Source organism: Macaca fascicularis, chromosome 14 (genome assembly GCF_037993035.2).
Source record: "Macaca fascicularis isolate 582-1 chromosome 14, T2T-MFA8v1.1".
Classification (NCBI taxonomy): domain Eukaryota; kingdom Metazoa; phylum Chordata; class Mammalia; order Primates; family Cercopithecidae; genus Macaca; species Macaca fascicularis.
Window position 1 is genome coordinate 117,223,284 of NC_088388.1, and position 18,678 is coordinate 117,241,961.

Consider the following 18,678-nt stretch of genomic DNA (forward strand, 5'->3'; position numbering starts at 1 on the left):
AAAAAAGGTACAAAAGATGTGACAGACAACTTATAACCAAATGATTAAAAAATTTATTATCGGCCGGGCGGTGGCTCAAGCCTGTAATCCCAGCACTTTGGGAGGCCGAGACCGGCGGATCACGAGGTCAGGAGATCGAGACCATCCTGGCTGACACGGTGAAACCCCGTCTCTACTTTAAAAATACAAAAAACTAGCCGGGTGAGGTGGCGGGCGCCTGTAGTCCCAGCTACTCGGGAGGCTGAGGCAGGAGAATGGCGGGAACCCGGGAGGTGGAGCTTGCAGTGAGCTGAGATCCGGCCACTGCACTCCAGCCTGGGCGGCAGAGCGAGACTCCGTCTCAAAAATAAATAAATAAATAAATAAATAAATAATTTATTATCATCAATCATTAGAGAAATGCCAATTAAAACAACCATTAAATAGTTTTTTTACCTATAAAATGTGTGACGATTCAAACAGGCACTCTCTTATATACTGTTGGGTTTGCATGCAAATCAGAACAGTTTGAGGGTAACTTGGTAGTAAATGTTAACTTTTTTTTTTTTTTTGAGATGAAGTCTCGCTCTGTCACCCAGGCTAGAGGGCAGTGGCACAATCTCGGCTCACTGCAACCTCTGCCTCCCGGGTTTAAGTGATTCTGCTGCCTCAGCCTCCCAAGTAGCTGGGACTACAGGTGTGTGCCACCATACCCGGCTAATTTTTTGTATTTTTTAGTAGAGATAGGGTTTCACCATGTTAGCCAGGATGGTCTCAATCTGCTGACCTCATGATCCGCCCACCTTGGCCTCCCAAAGTGCTGGGATTATAGGCGTGAGCCACCATGCCTGGCAGTAAATGTTAACTTTTTAAATATTCAAGCTCTTTGATCTAGCAGTTCTGCTACTGTGAATTTATCCTGTAGAAATACTCATACAAGTAAACAAAAAGAGTTAAGTTGTATTCAGTGCAGTATTTAAAATCATGAAATGTTAGAAACAACCTTATTGTTCATCAGTTGGAAAGTAGCTACTTAAATCACAGGGCATGCAAGAGATGTGATACAATACAGCCATTAAAAAGAATGAGGTAGGCCTCTAAATGACCTAACAAGGAAAGGCGTTGGTGCTGATTAAGAGGCAAGCTGAAAACAGCTATGTATAGTATCCCATTTTTTTTTAAAATTTAAAAGATAGTAATGAATATTAGCACCAGAATAGAAAAAAATTCTTGAACAGTGTTAAGTATCTTTAGGGAATTGGTTCAGGAGACTTTCTCTACTATATTTTTCTGTACAGTTAAGAACTATTAAAACAAATATGATCTCTTAAAATCAGGGAGAAAAGCCGTACATTTAAAATAATTAAAGGCATTTTGATCTATTAGGTAATTCTTTGTTCACTAGGATTCTGTAGAGAAGATAACATATTGCTATTTCTGGCAGTGTGGAGTATAATTATGGATAGAAATAAAACTTTTGCTTTGTAAAATGTGGTAGGATTTATAGCCAGGAATTTCAAAACCCTATACTTAACTTCCCTGACTTGAGATGTTCACTAATTAGATGATTAGCTTGTTTTACATCCAAAATTATCATCCTCTTGGTTACATTTATTATTTTTGGTAGTATGCTTGATTCTCTCTTAAAGAAAGGGGTGTAACATTTAACAGTATACATTTTCTGGCAGATGAACTCCCAGCTAGCCCAGATGACTCGGATAATAGCGTGTCAGAGAGCCTGGATGAATTCGATTACTCTGTGGCTGAGATTAGCCGCTCATTCCGATCACAGCAAGAAATATGTGAGCAACTCAACATCAATCACATGATCCAAAGGATCTTCCTTATTACTCTGGACAACAGTGAGTTACAAACTTGTAGCCAATATCTTCATGATTCTACCCTTCCTATTTGAACTTGGGCTAGGGGCTTGCTCTTAGAAACCGATTACAGCTAATGGTTAGATACAAACCTACTCACTGCACTCCCTGAAACTCAGGTTTTATATTTCAGTGAAGCTTTTGGTATGATCTAAAAACAGTATTTAGACACAGATCTGTTGTTCCCGTTTCAATACTGACTGCACTATATAGCTACTTGCCTTTACTACCTTAAAAGGGACATGGAATGGTAGCCAAACTGATTTTCTTCTCAGAGGTAACCTAAATTTTCAGATGGGAGCGCTCAGAGGCATCAGAGAGTGTTTGCCCTCTGTGCCCTGTCTGTGGTTAAACCCCAAGGTTGGTACTAATGTCTGGGATTTACTCTTTAAATGTCATGATGCTAGGTTTATAACAAATCCCTTTCTCTGTGACTAGAGGGGAAAAAAAAAGATTTGAATCTTTAGATGTTCTTTGTGTATCAGGATCATTCTGGTATTCCTGAGTCAGATTTGCAGTTCAAGAGTGATGCTGTCAAGATCAGTTGTCTGTATAAGACAAAAGCATAATGCTTCACCTATCATATTAAAACCATTTCCCAGGTGATCCCAGCTTGAAAAGCGGGAATGGCATCCCCAGCCGTTGTGTGTATTTGGAAGAAATGGCAGTAGAGCTAGAAGATCAAGACTGGCTCGATATGAGCAATGTTGAGCAGGTAATATTCTTATGTTCCTAATGTGTACCCTTAGCAAAAATTAGCTATGCACCTGAACTCTGCTCACTGTTCTCCAACTTATGCTTGTGTCCATATGTCCATCCCTCTCTCTTTTTTTTTTTTTTTTTTTTTTTTTTGCCAGTAGAAGGCCAATTAACCTGGATGTGCATCTCTAACATTGTGGTGTTCCTCTTTTGGAATCTTTTTATCTACCATGGCCACATGTCCAAATCTACCCATCCTCTAAGAACCAGTTAAAATGCCTTCTTAATTACAAAGCCTTGGACAGGCACATTGACTCACGCCTGTAATCCCAGTACTTTGGGAGGCCGAGGCAGGTGGATCACGAGGTTGGGAGATCGAGACCATCCTGGCTAACACAGTGAAACTCCATCTCTACTAAAAATACAAAAAATTAGCTGGGCATGGTGGTGGGTGCTTGTAGTCCCAGCTACTTGGGAGGCTGAGGCAGGAGAATGGTTTAGACCCAGGAGGTGGGGGTTGCAATGAGCCGAGATCACATCACTGCACTCCAGCCTGGACAACAGAACAAGACTACCTCAAAAAAAAAAAAAAAAAATTACAAAGCCTTGCCAAATAAAAGTGTTACTTCCTTCTCTGGGTACCTAGAATAATCAGCCTCTGAATCTCTTATGGGAATTGTCACTTCCTATCTCATGTTGCAGCTTTCTTATGTACCTGTCTTATCTCCCCTATTAAACTTAAGTTCTTAAGGACAAGGCTCATCACTTTTTCTTCTTTGTATCCTTTCTATCTTAGTCTGTTTTGTGTTGCTATAAAAGAATACCTGTGACTGGGCACAGTGGCTCACACCTGTAATCCCAGCACTTTGGGAGGATCTCTTCAGGCCAAGAGTTACCAGCCCTGGCAACACAACAAGACCATGTTTCTACAAAAAATACAAAGAATTAACTGGCTGTGATGGCATGTACCTGAAGTCCCAGCTACTCAGGAGGCTGAGGTGGGAGGATTGCTTGAGCCTGAGAGGCAGAGGCTGCAGTGAGCCTCTGCACTCCAGCCTGAGCGACAGAGTAAGAAAGACCCGTCTATAGAAAGAAAAAAAAAAGAACACCCAAACAGTAATTTATAAAGAAAGGTTTCTTTAGCTCACAGTTCTGCAGGCTGAGAAGTTTCAGGGCATGTCCCTGGCCGCTGGTGAGGGCTTTTGTGCTGCCTCACAGCGTGGTAGAGGAAGTTAGCAAAGGGCACATACGATGAGGACACATGCAAAGAGGAGAAAACCTGAGAGGTGTCCTGGCTTAATAAGAACCCACTCTGGAGGGAATTTATCCATTCCTATGAGAATTAATCCAGTCTTGTGAGAGCAAGAACTCATTCACCACCTTGAGAATAGCACCAAGCAGTTCATGAGGGATCAGCTTCCATACCCAGACACCTCCCGATAGCCCCACCTCCAACAGTGCCACATGGAAATCAAATTTCAACATGAATTTTGTTGGAGACAAACTTGTAAACCACAGCACTTTAAAAAAACAGTGCGTTGTACCTTGCAGGTGCCTGAGTAACATTAAAAGAATAAAAGTTTGGTAGGAAAGACAGTTGACACCTTGCAGTTTAACTTCACATTTAGAGTATCTTTATATAAGTCTGAATGAGATCAACAATCACACAGAATAGTAGATTTCACATTTAAGTTTAATCACTGATCTCAGCACCATTCAACAAATAGTCTTTTAATGCCGACTCTATGCTGGGGCTATACTAGACACTTGAGGCTTAGTTTAGGATAACTTTATATATACCATAATTTTCTAATATTTTCTAAAGTGAAAAGATACAGGGCCCTTTTTTTCTCCTTCACTCTACATTCAAATCTGTGATTCTTGCTAATAACCTGTATCAGAATTACCTTTTACATCTTAACGTTCTAAGATTAATTTTGCAATAGTTTAGTATTTTTGTTTGTTTTTCTTTATAGGCCCTCTTCGCTCGCTTATTACTTCAAGATCCAGGCAACCACTTAATTAACATGACTTCTTCTACAACGCTAAATCTCTCTGCTGATCGAGATGCAGGGGAGAGGCACATTTTTTGTTACCTTTACTCCTGCTTCCAGAGAGCCAAGGAAGAGGTAAAGGAATAATCTCCATTGAATACTATATTGTCCTCTTGGATATGACTTTAGCATGTAGGCCAGAGTTGGATCGGTCTTTATATCAATTTATGTATGTCATAGTATGTCTAGAACTGAATATCAGGGACAGTAAAGCTTTTATATCAATTTATATATGTCATAGTATGTTTAGAACACTGGATATCAGATGCACTAAAGCTTTAGTCTCTGCTTTCTGTATGTTGGGGTCCACCCTTCTCCCCAATTAACTAGTGCCTCCTATTCTTTCTAAAACCTCTTTAGAAATCACATCCTTAAAAAAGTCTCATGAGGCTGGGCACAGTGGCTCACTCCTGTAATCCCAGCACTTTGGGAGGCCAAGGCAGGTGGATCACATGAGGCCAGGAGTTCAAGATCAGCCTGGCCAATGTGGCAAAACCTTTTCTCTACTAAAAATACAAAAAGTAGCCAGGCGTGGTGGCACACGTTTATAATCCCAGCTATTCAGGAGGCTGAGGCAGGAGAATCACATGAACCTGGGAGATGGAGGATGCAGTGAGCTGAGATCACACCACTGCACTCCAGCCTGGGTGACAGAGCGAGACTCTGTCTCAAAAAACAGAAAAGGACTCATGAATTCATTTCCACTGAGATGTAAATAATTAGAGTAGGCTAAGCCTGACATTTCCAGGATTGGAATTTTAAATAGGCAGATAGATGATTCCTTAAGCCAAGGATTGAATCTCTAATTTTCAAGCATCCACAGTAGACCAGTCTGTCTCTTCTATTCTATTCACTGTGTCTACTTTCATTCCAGATTAGAGTTAGACTATTCGCTCTTTTCTTCATGCTGTTTGCAGATTACCAAAGTTCCAGAGAACCTGCTACCCTTTGCAGTGCAGTGCAGAAACCTCACTGTGTCTAATACCCGAACAGTTCTTCTCACCCCCGAGATCTATGTTGACCAAAACATCCATGAGCAACTGGTAGATTTGATGTTAGAAGCCATCCAGGGAGCCCGTGAGTACATGAGCAAAATCTGTAAGCCTCTACATTTTGATTTTCAGATTTAAAATTTCACTAATTGCATTAGAAAGTCTCAGAGCCATTATGGTTCTGGTACAGATTAAAGAAGAGGGCTCACATATTGATCTTTGAGGTTGAGTACCAGTAGAATAAAGCCGGGCATGGTAGCACACCCTTGTAGTCCCATCTACTGTGGAGGCTGAGGCAAAAGGATTCCTTGAGCCCAGGAGTTTGAGGCTGTAGTGTGCTATAATCAAACCTGTGAATAGCCACTACACTCCAGGCTGGGCAAAAAAGCAAGACCCTCATCTCTTAAAAAAAAAAAAAAAGAATTATTGAAAGTAAAGAGCTAGCGTGTAAAGGCGTATAAAAATTCTTGTGCCCTCCTTTCTCTCTCATTTGTCTTCTGTTAGATTTTGAAGATGTAACTGAGTTTCTGGAAGAGGTCATTGAAGCCTTGATATTGGATGAGGAAGTTCGAACATTTCCAGAAGTCATGATTCCAGTGTTTGATGTTTTATTGGGCCGAATAAAAGATCTCGAGCTCTGTCAGATCCTTTTGTATGCATATCTGGATATTCTTCTCTATTTCACTAGGCAAAAAGATATGGCAAAGGTAGGTCTGAAAGATGATATATATTCAGTTGAGCTAGATGTGTAATGCTTCCCTATCCTGAAGACACTGTAATATTACCTATAAAATAAGAAAAAGATAGCTTGGTTGTTGTATCAACTTAACTGTTTTGAGGCCCTCCCACCCCATCACCTTATCTCACCATGCAGACGAATAAGCAGGACTTGTCTTCTCTTACAGGTTTTTGTAGAATACATTCAGCCCAAGGACCCTACCAATGGGCAAATGTACCAGAAGACCTTGCTGGGAGTAATTCTGAATATCTCCTGCTTATTAAAGACTCCGGGTGTTGTAGAAAATCATGGCTACTTTTTGAATCCATCTCGTTCCAGCCCCCAGGAGATCAAAGTACAGGAGGCCAACATCCATCAGGTGGAACAGTTTACCAGGGCATCCCAGCCCCTGACCTTAAAATACTTTTCTCAGAAAGCAGATACAGATAAGGCCGCTCAAGCCTCTCTGGGAAAGCAAATTGATCTAGTTGGCTTTTACATCACATAAATAAATTAAAGCTGGGCATGGTAGCTCAAGCCTGTAATCCCTGCACTTTGGAGGCCAAGGTGGGAGGATCGCTTGAGCCTAGGAGTTCAATTTGAAACCAGCCTGGGCAACACAGTGAGACCCCCATCTCTACAAAAAAATACAAAACTTAGCTGGGCATGGCGGCAAGCATCTGTCGTCCCAGCTACTCGGGAGGCTGAGGTGGGAGGATCACTTGAGCCTGGGAGGTCAAGACTTCAGTAAGCCATGATTGCATCATCGCGCTCCAGCCTGGATGACAGAATGAGACTCTGTCTCAAAAAAAAAAAAAAAAAAAGCCCTCCTTTTAGCATATGCTAAGAACAGAGGATAAACCTTTGTGTGGGTTAAGAATGAGCTGCTGCTACTCCTTACCCTTTGCTGTAGCACTGCTACAGCTACTTCCCTGCAACCCTCATTTTTCTCACTGAGCTATACCTTTAGCTCTGAAAACCTTTTGGCTGAACTCTAGCTTATAAACTCAGTTTTTCTTCCTTTTCCTGTCTAACCTATGCCCTCTCTATTTGGGCTTCTTCACATAAATTATAGTAGAGGTCTGGCCAACATGAGGCATTTAAATGATTGAATTGGGGATTTAAGTTTCTTATTTATTAGTTTAAGTCTCCTATTCATTAATCATTACAACTCTCTAAGGCAGGGCATGGCAAACTAGCAGTGGCCAAATCTGGCCTGCCGCCTGTTTTTATAAATAAAGTTTTATTGAACATAGTCATGCCCATTAGTATATGTATTGTTTGTGGTTTGAATTCACGCTACAGTGATAGAGTTGAATAATTGCCTCAGACACTGTACGGTAAGTAATGCCAGAAATCTTTATCGTCTAGCCCTTTGCAGAAAAAATTTACAGACCTATGCTCTAATACTATGTAATGCCATCTACGGTTCGGCAGCTGATCAGAAAATTATAAGTGCCCAGAAATATATTTTAAAATCAAATTAGGGGATAAGGCGCAGAGAGTGAGGGGAAAGATTAGGATTAGCATATTTTTAGAAACTGCCAGTTGCTAAGGTTTGGGAATAAAAAATACTAGGATTGTGAAACTGGAACGTTCTGTGGTTGTGTTTTCTGGTTGAACAGTTCATGGCTCAGTTCCACGAAAAGATCTACCAGATGCTGAAGAACTTACTCCAGCTCTCTCCAGAAACCAAACACTGTATCTTGTCCTGGCTTGGAAACTGTTTGCATGCAAATGCAGGCCGCACCAAGATTTGGGCCAATCAGATGCCAGAAATCTTTTTCCAAATGTATGCCTCGGATGCCTTCTTTCTGAATCTGGGTGCTGCTCTCCTGAAGCTATGCCAGCCATTTTGCAAACCCAGATCCTCTCGGCTCCTCACCTTTAATCCCACATACTGTGCCCTCAAGGAGTTGAACGATGAAGAACGAAAAATTAAAAATGTACACATGAGAGGTAGGGGAGAACCAGGCTTCTCAAAACCGTGTGTGTGTGTGTGTGTGTGTGTGTGTGTGTAATGTGTAAAGCATTCACTCCCTTATCCTTTCTCACAGAGTTCCTTTCTCAAAAAAAGATGAGGCAGAAACAAGAGCTATTTAGATTTTTTTTTTTTTTTGAGATAGAGTCTCACTCTGTCACTCAGGCTATAGTGCAGTGGCGCTATCTCGGCTCACTGCAATCTCTGCCTCCCGTGTTCAAGCAATTCTCCTGCCTCAGCCTTCTGAGTAGCTGGGACTACAGGTGCGTGCCACCACGCCCAGCTAATTTTTTGTGTTTTTAATAGAGATGGGGTTTCACCATGTTGGCCAGGATAGTCTTGATCTCTTGACCTCATGATCCACCCGCCTCAGCCTCTCAAAGTGCTGGGATTACAGGCGTGAGCCACTGTGCCCGGCCGGAATTTTTTAAAGACAGATTTTTGAGAAGAGAAAAAAAACACTTGGTAGCTTTTAAATGTTGTACTTTAGTGAGACCTTCTCTCCGGATTTGGCAGCCTTGCATGTTCATTCATTCATACATCATAAAAACGAATAAAGCAGAGTCCTCATCCTTTTTGAACTCAGGCTCCAGAAGGCAGATATATGAACAGATAATTATAATACGGTATAGGGCTAAGCTGTGTGGGCACAGAGGAGGGAGTAAACAATTCTGCAGAAGTTGGAGGTCTTCGTAGCTGAGTCTTGAGAGACAAGTTAGGTTTTGCCAGGCAAAGAAGCAAGAGGATCCCTTTATACAGAGAGAAAAGCGAGTGTAAAGGTATACAACTATGGAAAGTCTTGACTAAGAAATGGTGAGAGGCTCAATGTGGCTAGGGCAAGGGGTAGATGGGGTTCAGTTGGGGAGGAAATGGGTCAAGGGAGGAAGATAGTTGGGGCTGGATTGGAGAAGACAGTACAGAGAAATGAAAAGAAAATAAATGACTCATAATCCTACCACTCTAAGTGAAATCACTCTTAATTTTGGTATATTTCATTCCAGTTTTATAATTCTAATTGTAAACATGATAACTGCTCAAAAGCAAATAATCAAATTCAGAAAAACACAAAATAAATACAAATGATCTATTGCCTATCACTTGAAACAATCTATAGTATTATTCCTTTTAATTTTTGGTGATTTCATGGTCAAGTGAAAAAGATTTAACTGTATTTCTGTAGACGGTGAGAAGCCAAAAGATACATTTAGACAAAGAACTAATATGACAAGAAATGTTTTTAAGAAGATATCACTGCTAACAGTATGGAAATTGAATGAGTGTAAGAGGAGACTGGAGACCAAGATGGATGTCTGTGACAAGACATTTACCCTTGTTTTGTCTTTTTTTTTTTTAACCTCTTTGAGGTTTGGACAAAGAAACCTGTTTGATCCCAGCTGTGCAGGAGCCAAAGTTTCCACAGAACTACAACCTTGTAACAGAGAACCTTGCCCTGACAGAGTATACCTTGTACTTGGGATTTCACAGGTAACTCCTCTGATGTCATTAGGAAAAAACAGTTGAGTTGTGTTGATAACCAGAAGGTAGAAATTGAGTCTTTGGCCAGGCACAGAAGCTCACATCTTTAATCTCAGCATTTTGGGAGGCCAAGGCAGAAGGATTGCTTGAGGCCAGAAGTTTAAGACCACTAACCTGGGCAAGAAAGACCCCCATCTCTACCAAAAAAAAAAAAAAAAATCGCCAGGCATGGTGGCATATGCTTGTAGTCCTAGCTGCTCCAGAGGCTGAGGCAGGAGGATTGCTCTAGCCAAGGAGTTGGAGGCCACAGTGAGCTATGATTGTGCAACTGTACTCCATCCTGGGTGACAGAGTGATAACCTGTCTCTTAAAAAAAAAAAAAGAGAGAAGGAGAGTCTTAGAGATATAATCTGAGCTTATTCTAAAGGCTTACATTAAAATCTAATAGAAAAGGGGCATTGTATGAATTTATTTGTGTTTCATGAATCAGCTTTGTCCAGATTTCTTAAATTTGTTTTTAACTTTCATTGTTGTTGAGATGGATTTTCGCTCTTGTCACCTTGGTTGGAGTACAGTGGCGCATTCTCTGCTCACTGCAACCTCCACCTCCTGGGTTCAAGCAATTCTTCTGCCTCATCCTCCCAAGTAGCTGGGATTACAGGCATGCACCACCATGCCCAGCTGATTTTGTATTTTTTTAGTAGAGATGGGGTTTCGCCGTGTTGGCCGGGCTGGTCTCGAACTCCTGACCTCAGGTGATCCACCCACCTTGGCCTCCCAAAGTGCTGGGATTACAGGCATAAGCCACTGTGCCTGACCTGTTTTTAACTTTTGACCTGTTAAACTTTAAAAATTAAATTGCTGTCTTTCTGTTATGATCTGGGAAAGTGGAATTGTTTTCATTTTGTATTGCACTTTCTGCTCTTAAATTTTCATTACTGGCCAGGTGTGGTGGCTCATGCCTGTAATCCTTAGCACTTGGGGAGGCCGAGGCAGGCCGATCACTTGAGCCCAGGAGTTTGAGAGCAGCCTGGGCAACATGGCAAAACCCCGTCTCTACAAAATATACAAGAATTAGCTGGGCGTGGTGGCATGTGCCTGTAGTGTCAGCTAATCACGAGGCTGAGGTGGGAGGATCTCTTGAGCCCGGAATGTTGAGACTGCAGTGAGCTGAGATTGCACCACTGCGCTCCAGCCTGGGCAACATAGTGAAACCCTGTCTCCAAAAAAAAAAAAAAATTCATTACTACTCCTGGTGATAAAAGATGAAGTTTGCCCAGGCGCAGTGGCTCACACCTGTAATCTCAACACTTTGGGAGGCTGAGGCGGGCAGATCACAAGGTCAGGAGATTAAGACCATCCTGGCTAACACGGTAAAACCCCGTCTCTACTAAAAATACAAAAAATTAGCCTGGCTTGGTGGCACGTGCCTGTAGTCCCAGCTACTCAGGAGGGTTAGGGTTAGGGTTGAAGAAGGAGAATTGCTTGAACCTGGGAGGCGGAAGTTGCAGTGAGCCGAGATCGTGCCACTGCACTCCAGCCTGGGCGACAGAATGGAAATCTATCTCAAAAAAAAATAATTAATTAATTTAAAAAAAAAAAAGACCAAGTTCTAACTCTACAGAGAGACAAAAATGGCAAAAATTAAGGAAATGTTTATAAGGGAGTCTGATGAGATCAATAGGACCACAAAAGACATTAGATAAAGAAGATTCTAGAAATGTGAAGATTTTAGAACTAGAATGTATGACTTCCAAAAACAGTTCTGGTTCTGGCTGTTCATTATTCTGTAATTTGTTTTCCTCTGATTTAGCTGATTATGACAGGTATAAGTAGAGGGAGAAAACAGCAACGCAGTCATAGAAAGGGACACTAGGAATAGCAATTTTTTTTTTTTTTTTTTTTTTTTTGAGACGGAGTCTCGCTCTGTCGCCCAGGCTGGAGTGCAGTGGCCGGATCTCAGCTCACTGCAAGCTCCGCCTCCCGGGTTCACACCATTCTCCTGCCTCAGCCTCCCGAGTAGCTGGGACTACAGGCGCCCGCCACCGCGCCCGGCTAGTTTTTTTTTTGTATTTTTTAGTAGAGACGGGGTTTCACCGTGTTAGCCAGGATGGTCTCGATCTCCTGACCTCGTGATCCACCCGTCTCGGCCTCCCAAAGTGCTGGGATTACAGGCTTGAGCCACCGCGCCCGGCTGGAATAGCAATTTTTAATACCTTCTCAAGATACCTGAATTGATGCAGAGCATTTTTCAAAACTACCCAGTCAACACATTGCTGGAGGAATGAAATTATATCTTTAGAGAGAAATCTCCATCATAGACATTCTAAATAAGACAGTAGATAAAAGTTCAGCATGTGCTTAACCTGCTCAACTGCCTAGGTTCAAACAAAAAATGAATATCATCTAGTTTCCCAATATTAACTAGCCAAGACATTATCTACAGAGCCAAAGGAAATGATTTTGGACCATTATCCGTAACTTTGAATTATGTGTCTTCCTTTCAGTAGAGAATATTAGGCTGACCTTTTCTGAAGAATAATTTAATTTAATATTGAACAACAGAGTGCTGGAAGCTGCTCTTAGATTGCATCTCAGGTGGCTACTAGTTTATATGTGGTCATTACTAATCTAGAGTCCCTTTTCACCAGCTTAGTTTTCTACTAACCGAAGAAAGACTATCCATATAACCCCATCAAAGTGTGATCATTGCATCAAAGTATGATCATTGCCCTTATGTGATGTAAAACCATCCTGCTGGGCTTCTTGTACTTTGCCTAATAATTATTTATTTTATGTAGTAACAGCCCATTCTACACCCTACTCAACCAAGCTGCCTTTCTTTGGATAGTGCATTTCAGCCGAAGGCTGCTAACTATTTGCAATTAGCTTCGATTATGTTGAATACTTGGCAACGTTTTCCCATTGCTGTGCACCCTGCCTGTGTCCTGTCAAAAACTTTTGTGAGTGCCCTCTGTGTCATTGCAACTGCAACTCCCTACTATCCTTAAAGAGAAGACTAGATAAATAATTGAGGTGGTTTTTTTTGGTTTTTTGTTTGGTTTTTGTGTGTGTGTGTGACTTTCTGTTTTCCCTGACCCGATCTCTTCTGCTTTCTTGGGGGCAGGTTGCATGATCAGATGGTAAAAATCAACCAAAATCTGCATCGGCTGCAGGTTGCCTGGCGGGATGCTCAGCAGAGTTCTAGCCCTGCTGCTGACAATCTTCGTGAGCAGTTTGAACGATTGATGACCATCTATCTTTCTACCAAGACTGCCATGACAGAGCCACAAATGCTACAAAACTGCCTAAACTTGCAGGTGTCCATGGCTGTTCTACTGGTTCAACTGGCCATAGGCAATGAGGGCTCACAACCAATAGAGCTAACCTTTCCTTTGCCAGATGGCTACAGCTCTTTGGCTTATGTGCCAGGTAAGCAGGCTTTCCCTTGGGAATGTCCTATTTATAGCCTTCTGAGTTTAACTGGGTCAGTTTGGAAGTTTAATCCTCAAAATACCCTTTCTTCATTATCATTCAGTTGTTTTCGGAGAAACAACTCAAACTTAGATAATATCTACTGGTCAAAGTATTGGGTGACTAACAATTTGTTCCTCAACCTTGTGTCCCCACTGCTGTGCATATCAGAAAATCATCTTCAAAGGATTAAGTGTAATCAGAGTTTTCAGAGCTATTAGTTCCTATCATTAATATTTGTTCAACTTACACATTCATCTAACCTTTCCTGTCCTTTTTGTAGAAAAAAAATTAGCTCCTACTGGTTAACTCAGAAGGGAAAGAGAGAGAGAGAGAGCTTGTGTGTGTGTGTGTGTGTTTGTGTGTGTGTGTGTGTGTCAGTGAGTCATTGAGGGGTGGGCAGGTGTTGCCAATCTAATCAGGTTATGTGTTCTTAACCATTGTATTGGTCATATCATGCTGCGTAACAGATTACCCCAAAACATAGCAGCTTAAAACTACAGACCAGGTATGATGGTGCATGCCTGTAATCCCAGCACTTTGGGAGGCCGAAGCAGGATGATTACTTGAGCCCAGGAGTTCAGGATTGGCCTGGGCAACATAGGGAGACCTTATCTCTACAAAAACTAAAAAATTAGCCAGGCATGGTGGTGCACACTTGTAGTTCCAGCTACTCAGGGGGCTGAAGTGAGAGAATGGCTTGAGCCCAGGAAGTTGAGGCCACAGTGAACCATAATTGCACTACTGCACTCCAGCCTGGGTGACAGAGCAGGACCCTGTCTCAAAAAAAAATAATAAACAAAATAGCAACAACAACACTGCAAACAGCTTACTCAGCTGCGTGATTCTGACTCAGAGTTCCTCAGGAAGTTATGTAGCCAAGCTGTCAGGGCCTTAGGAATCTGAGGACTCTGCTAGGGCTGGAGGATCCACTTACAAGCCCAGTCATGTGGTTGTTGACAGGCCTCAGTTGCTTGTGCTATTGACCAGCAGCCTCTTTTCTAGGCCATGTATGTGTCTTCTAAATACTACTCATGATATGGCAGCTGGCTTCCCCCGGAGCAAGTGACCAAAATGGAGACTGTAAGCTTTTATACCCTAATCTTGGAAATGACATAGCATCACGTCTGCTGTATGCCTCAGAGTTTATCTTCTACTCTGAAAGAGTGAATATGGGAGGGGACTGCATAAGGTCATGAACCAAAAAGCAGTGATCATTGGAGGACCATCCTGGAGTCTGGCTACCGCCATCACCTAACATGTTAATCTTTATTAGGGCGTCCTCACACATCTGAAGGGTTTAAACCACAGTTAACCTTGAGACTAAAAATGTATATATTAGTATACTGGTGTGTTAACATTTTGTGTCATTACTGTTCATATATTTACTTGAATAAAAATTTAAATTGACTTACATTTAAAGGAGATTTTACGTTTATTGACTTATCACCATCTCTAGTACCAACAAAACATTTAGTTTTTTTTTTTAACCTTCATTAAGTAGGGTGAAAGGAATTTAAGTGTTGTTTATTAGTACAAATATACAGATGTTTGGCTAATTCCAGTGAATACTTTCTTTTTCAGAATTTTTTGCAGATAACCTGGGTGATTTTCTCATTTTTCTCCGCCGCTTTGCCGATGACATTTTGGAGACATCAGCAGATTCCCTGGAGCATGTCCTTCACTTTATCACCATTTTCACTGGAAGCATAGAAAGGTGAAGTGCTGTAAGCTTGGTTCTGTCACTGTTTAGGCTGTAAAACATTCAGAAGACTTCTAAACCAAGAAATAAACAAGCCTGAATCATAAGGGGTTGCCTTCAGAAGTTATGGTAACATTAATGAATCACCTGACCATCCATATGGGTAGCCAGAAACCCCACTGTTGAGAGGTATAATAAACAATGAACTTTGCCCACAGAGAATTTAATCCTGCAAATAAGGTATCTTATGGGAATTCCACTGCTAGTCCATGGTTAAAGTAGTTAACATAATGCCAGAAACTTACCAGTGGCAGCCAGGTGCTAATGATCTTCTAATAATTATATGATGATAAAGCTTGTTCTTGCTATTCTGAGTTGGATGAGCAGTAAACTTAAGTCAATATTATTTCTCATTTCAAGTTTTCTCACTCATAGCTTCTAGACCTCTTTTCCAAAGGAAGATACTGTGACTTGTAGAATTGCTTCCCTGATTTTTTTGATGCATAGGCTAAAGGAAATGGAAACTCTGTGTACAAAAGTGAAGATTTGCTGCACAATGAAGAGAGTGACCCACAATTCCCTGAGCCGTATCAGTGATAAGTAGAGAGAAGCCAATTCTTCACTGAGCTGAGCATACCTAATGAGAAGTCATAAGTCAACAAGTATTATGCATACACTGTATGCGTCATGGGTAATGTAGCATAATTATATTCTAGTCTTTACCCTCAGAAAGCTTGAAAAGGCAAATTTATTCCACATGAAACTGTCAGAGAATAGTAAGCAGTAAATAATGCATTATTACAGAGAAGTAAACAATGGCTAAGCATTCAAAAACTTAAGTGCTCACCCTCATAGTTGGTAAGCTGTCAACTCAAGAGCTAAATGATGTACCCTGCATCACCACCTCCCACCCTCCACCCACACCAAGAAACTGACAAACTTAAAACTGCAGAAGTGGATCTTTTTTTTTCCTATAATGATGGTTTAGGGTGGATTTTTATTCTTATGTGGAGAGAACAGCGTCATAAATTTGGAGTTAAGCTTATCTGCTCATCTTGCTTTTTTCCCATTTTGCAGAATGAAGAATCCCCACCTGAGGGCCAAACTAGCAGAGGTGTTGGAAGCAGTGATGCCCCACCTGGATCAGACCCCAAATCCTTTGGTATCCAGTGTGTTCCACCGGAAACGTGTGTTCTGCAACTTTCAGTATGCACCCCAACTTGCAGAGGCTCTAATCAAGGTTTTTGTGGACATCGAATTTACAGGTAAAGCAGTCATGAAGCTGAGCCCAGAACTGAGAAGCTGATACCAGTGGAGTTTCATAGTTTGATCTGTATTTGGATATCAAAGAAATGTCAAGCCATTACTATTGAATACCTACTATGTGCCAGGCTTGATGATAAGTGCTTTTTTTTTAACATTATCCCATTGTCACCATCTGAAAAGTTTCACTCTATTATCCCTGTTTTATTTATTTATTTATTTTTAATTATCCCTGTTTTACAAATGAAGACATGACTGCCCAAAAGATCAAATTATTTGTCCATGTCATGACATTCACTACCAAGTGGTAGAATCAGGTCTGTGTCACCTGAAGAAATCTACGTATTCCAACACCCTTATTATGATGCTTCATCAAATCAGACTCAAATTAGACTTTTTGATTAAAACCTGGGTCTTTATTTTTCTCTGCCTTAAAATTACAGAATAGTGCATAAAGAGGCAGTGTACTGGTTGAGAGATTCTTTTATCTTAACCAGACTATCTAACTCTCCAATTGTCTAATGGTTCGATTAAGAATACCAGCAGGAGGCCGGGCGTGGTGGCTCACGCCTGTAATCCCAGCACTTTGGGAGGCCGAGGCGGGCGGATCACAAGGTCAGGAGATCGAGACCACGGTGAAACCCCGTCTCTACTAAAAATACAAAAAATTAGCCGGGCACGGTGGCGGGCGCCTGTAGTCCCAGCTACTTAGGAGGCTGAGGCAGGAGAATGGCATGAACCCGGGAGGCGGAGCTTGCAGTGAGCCAAGATCGCGCCACTGCACTCCAGCCTGGGCGACAGAGCGAGACTCCGTCTCAAAAAAAAAAAAAAGAATACCAGCAGGCGGCCAGGCAGAGTGGTTCATGCTTGTAATCCCAGCATTTTGGGAGGCCGAAGTAGGCAGATCACTTGAACTCATGAGTTTGAGACCAGCCTGGCCAACATGGTGAAACCCCATCTCTACAAAAAATACAAAAATTACCCGGGCGTGGTGGTGGATACCTGTAATCCCAGCTACTCAGGAGGCAGAGGCATGAGAATCGCTTGAATTCGGGAGGTGGAGGTGGCAGTGAGCTGAGATTGCACCACTGCACCCCAGCCTGGATGACAGAGCAAGAAATTCCTCTCAAAAAAAAAAAACACCAGTGGGCAACATTCCCTCTCTATGTAACCCTGAGCCCCTGTGTTTGTTTAAACAGTACCCTGTCTCAAAGCCTGAGAAGTACTCATGTTTGGATATGGAAGCATTTGTTTCCCTTGACTTTTATTTTATAGCTTGGTACTTGTCTCTTGCAGAGTAAGGTATCCTTTATCTCTGTCTCCCCTTTACTTCGTCAGTAAGGAAATGAGCAAACACTTGGCCATAACTTTAGACCTCTAGAAACTCCAGGGCAGATTTTGTTAGTAGTCTTAACACACTCAAAAGCAAATGGCTACAAAGCAAATGACTACACATAGGCATAAGCTCTTCCTCTTATGACACCACCTTTGCTGATATTTTGCTCTTGCCTTACTCCAGGAGACCCCCATCAATTTGAACAGAAGTTTAATTACCGTCGTCCCATGTATCCTATCCTAAGATACATGTGGGGGACAGATACCTATCGGGAGAGCATTAAGGTGAGAGAGTTTCTGATGAAACCTGTCGCTTTATATAAGCCCCAATGAGTTGTAATTCAATACTAAAATGGTTTTCTTGTGGGCTGGGACTTACAGGATTTGGCTGACTATGCCTCTAAGAATTTAGAAGCCATGAATCCCCCACTTTTCCTCCGCTTTCTTAACCTGCTAATGAATGATGCCATCTTCCTTTTGGATGAAGCCATACAGGTGAGAAAAAAAGATTTAACTGCCCCATACCATCAAATCATCATCAGTACATACATTTTACCTTTTAATCATATAGAGCAGTCCTTATGCCCCTAGTACCAGACTGGAACACCAAAAATGTGTGGTTAGTAGTGTACCACCAAGCTTGCCATTACAGAGCTTTCTAGTTCATTCCATTAGAGACCAAGATCAAGGGTCATTGAAGCGTCATGAGATGGACATTTTGGCAGAGTTGAAAATACCATATGGTGAAGCCAAACTACATTGTATTGGCAGGAGTAATTCATCAGGCCGGCACTACAGAAAGAAAGAAATCAAAGGAGCTAACTTTTGGTCATTGAAACCCTTTTAATCCCAACATGTCAGTAAAATATCTTACTAAGACAATGACTTTTAACCCACTTTCCTAAAAGATTCTGATTTTTGCACCACTACTTGAAAGAAAATCTCTGATTTGGGTTATTTTTTCATACAAAGGCTCCAAGTTGTCAATATTTCTCATATTTCCACTGCCTCCTAAATTCTTAGCTATATTGTGAAACAAACGTTTCACAAAGTATAAAATGCAGCTGGGTGCCTCTCAGCTCCTTCAGTGTATTATTTCCTTAACCTTCCCTGGTGGATCTGCTT

At 41.6% G+C, this 18,678-nt stretch overlaps 1 protein-coding gene across 8 annotated transcripts in view; it reads left to right on the top strand.

Annotated features, from left to right (window-relative positions):
• The window catches only part of UBE4A (ubiquitination factor E4A), a 41,212-nt gene that overhangs the window by 8,972 nt on the left and 13,562 nt on the right, over positions 1-18,678 (top strand). For all 8 annotated transcript variants that reach the window (XM_015435785.4, XM_074015316.1, XM_015435788.4 and 5 more), the window contains 13 exons: positions 1,668-1,841; positions 2,462-2,574; positions 4,535-4,687; positions 5,530-5,689; positions 6,109-6,311; positions 6,510-6,701; positions 7,948-8,281; positions 9,668-9,788; positions 12,907-13,211; positions 14,838-14,970; positions 16,033-16,220; positions 17,738-17,838; positions 17,935-18,048. In XM_015435785.4, the coding sequence (XP_015291271.1) occupies positions 1,668-1,841; positions 2,462-2,574; positions 4,535-4,687; positions 5,530-5,689; positions 6,109-6,311; positions 6,510-6,701; positions 7,948-8,281; positions 9,668-9,788; positions 12,907-13,211; positions 14,838-14,970; positions 16,033-16,220; positions 17,738-17,838; positions 17,935-18,048 (2,291 nt within the window). The remainder of the gene's footprint in view (positions 1-1,667; positions 1,842-2,461; positions 2,575-4,534; positions 4,688-5,529; positions 5,690-6,108; positions 6,312-6,509; positions 6,702-7,947; positions 8,282-9,667; positions 9,789-12,906; positions 13,212-14,837; positions 14,971-16,032; positions 16,221-17,737; positions 17,839-17,934; positions 18,049-18,678) is intronic.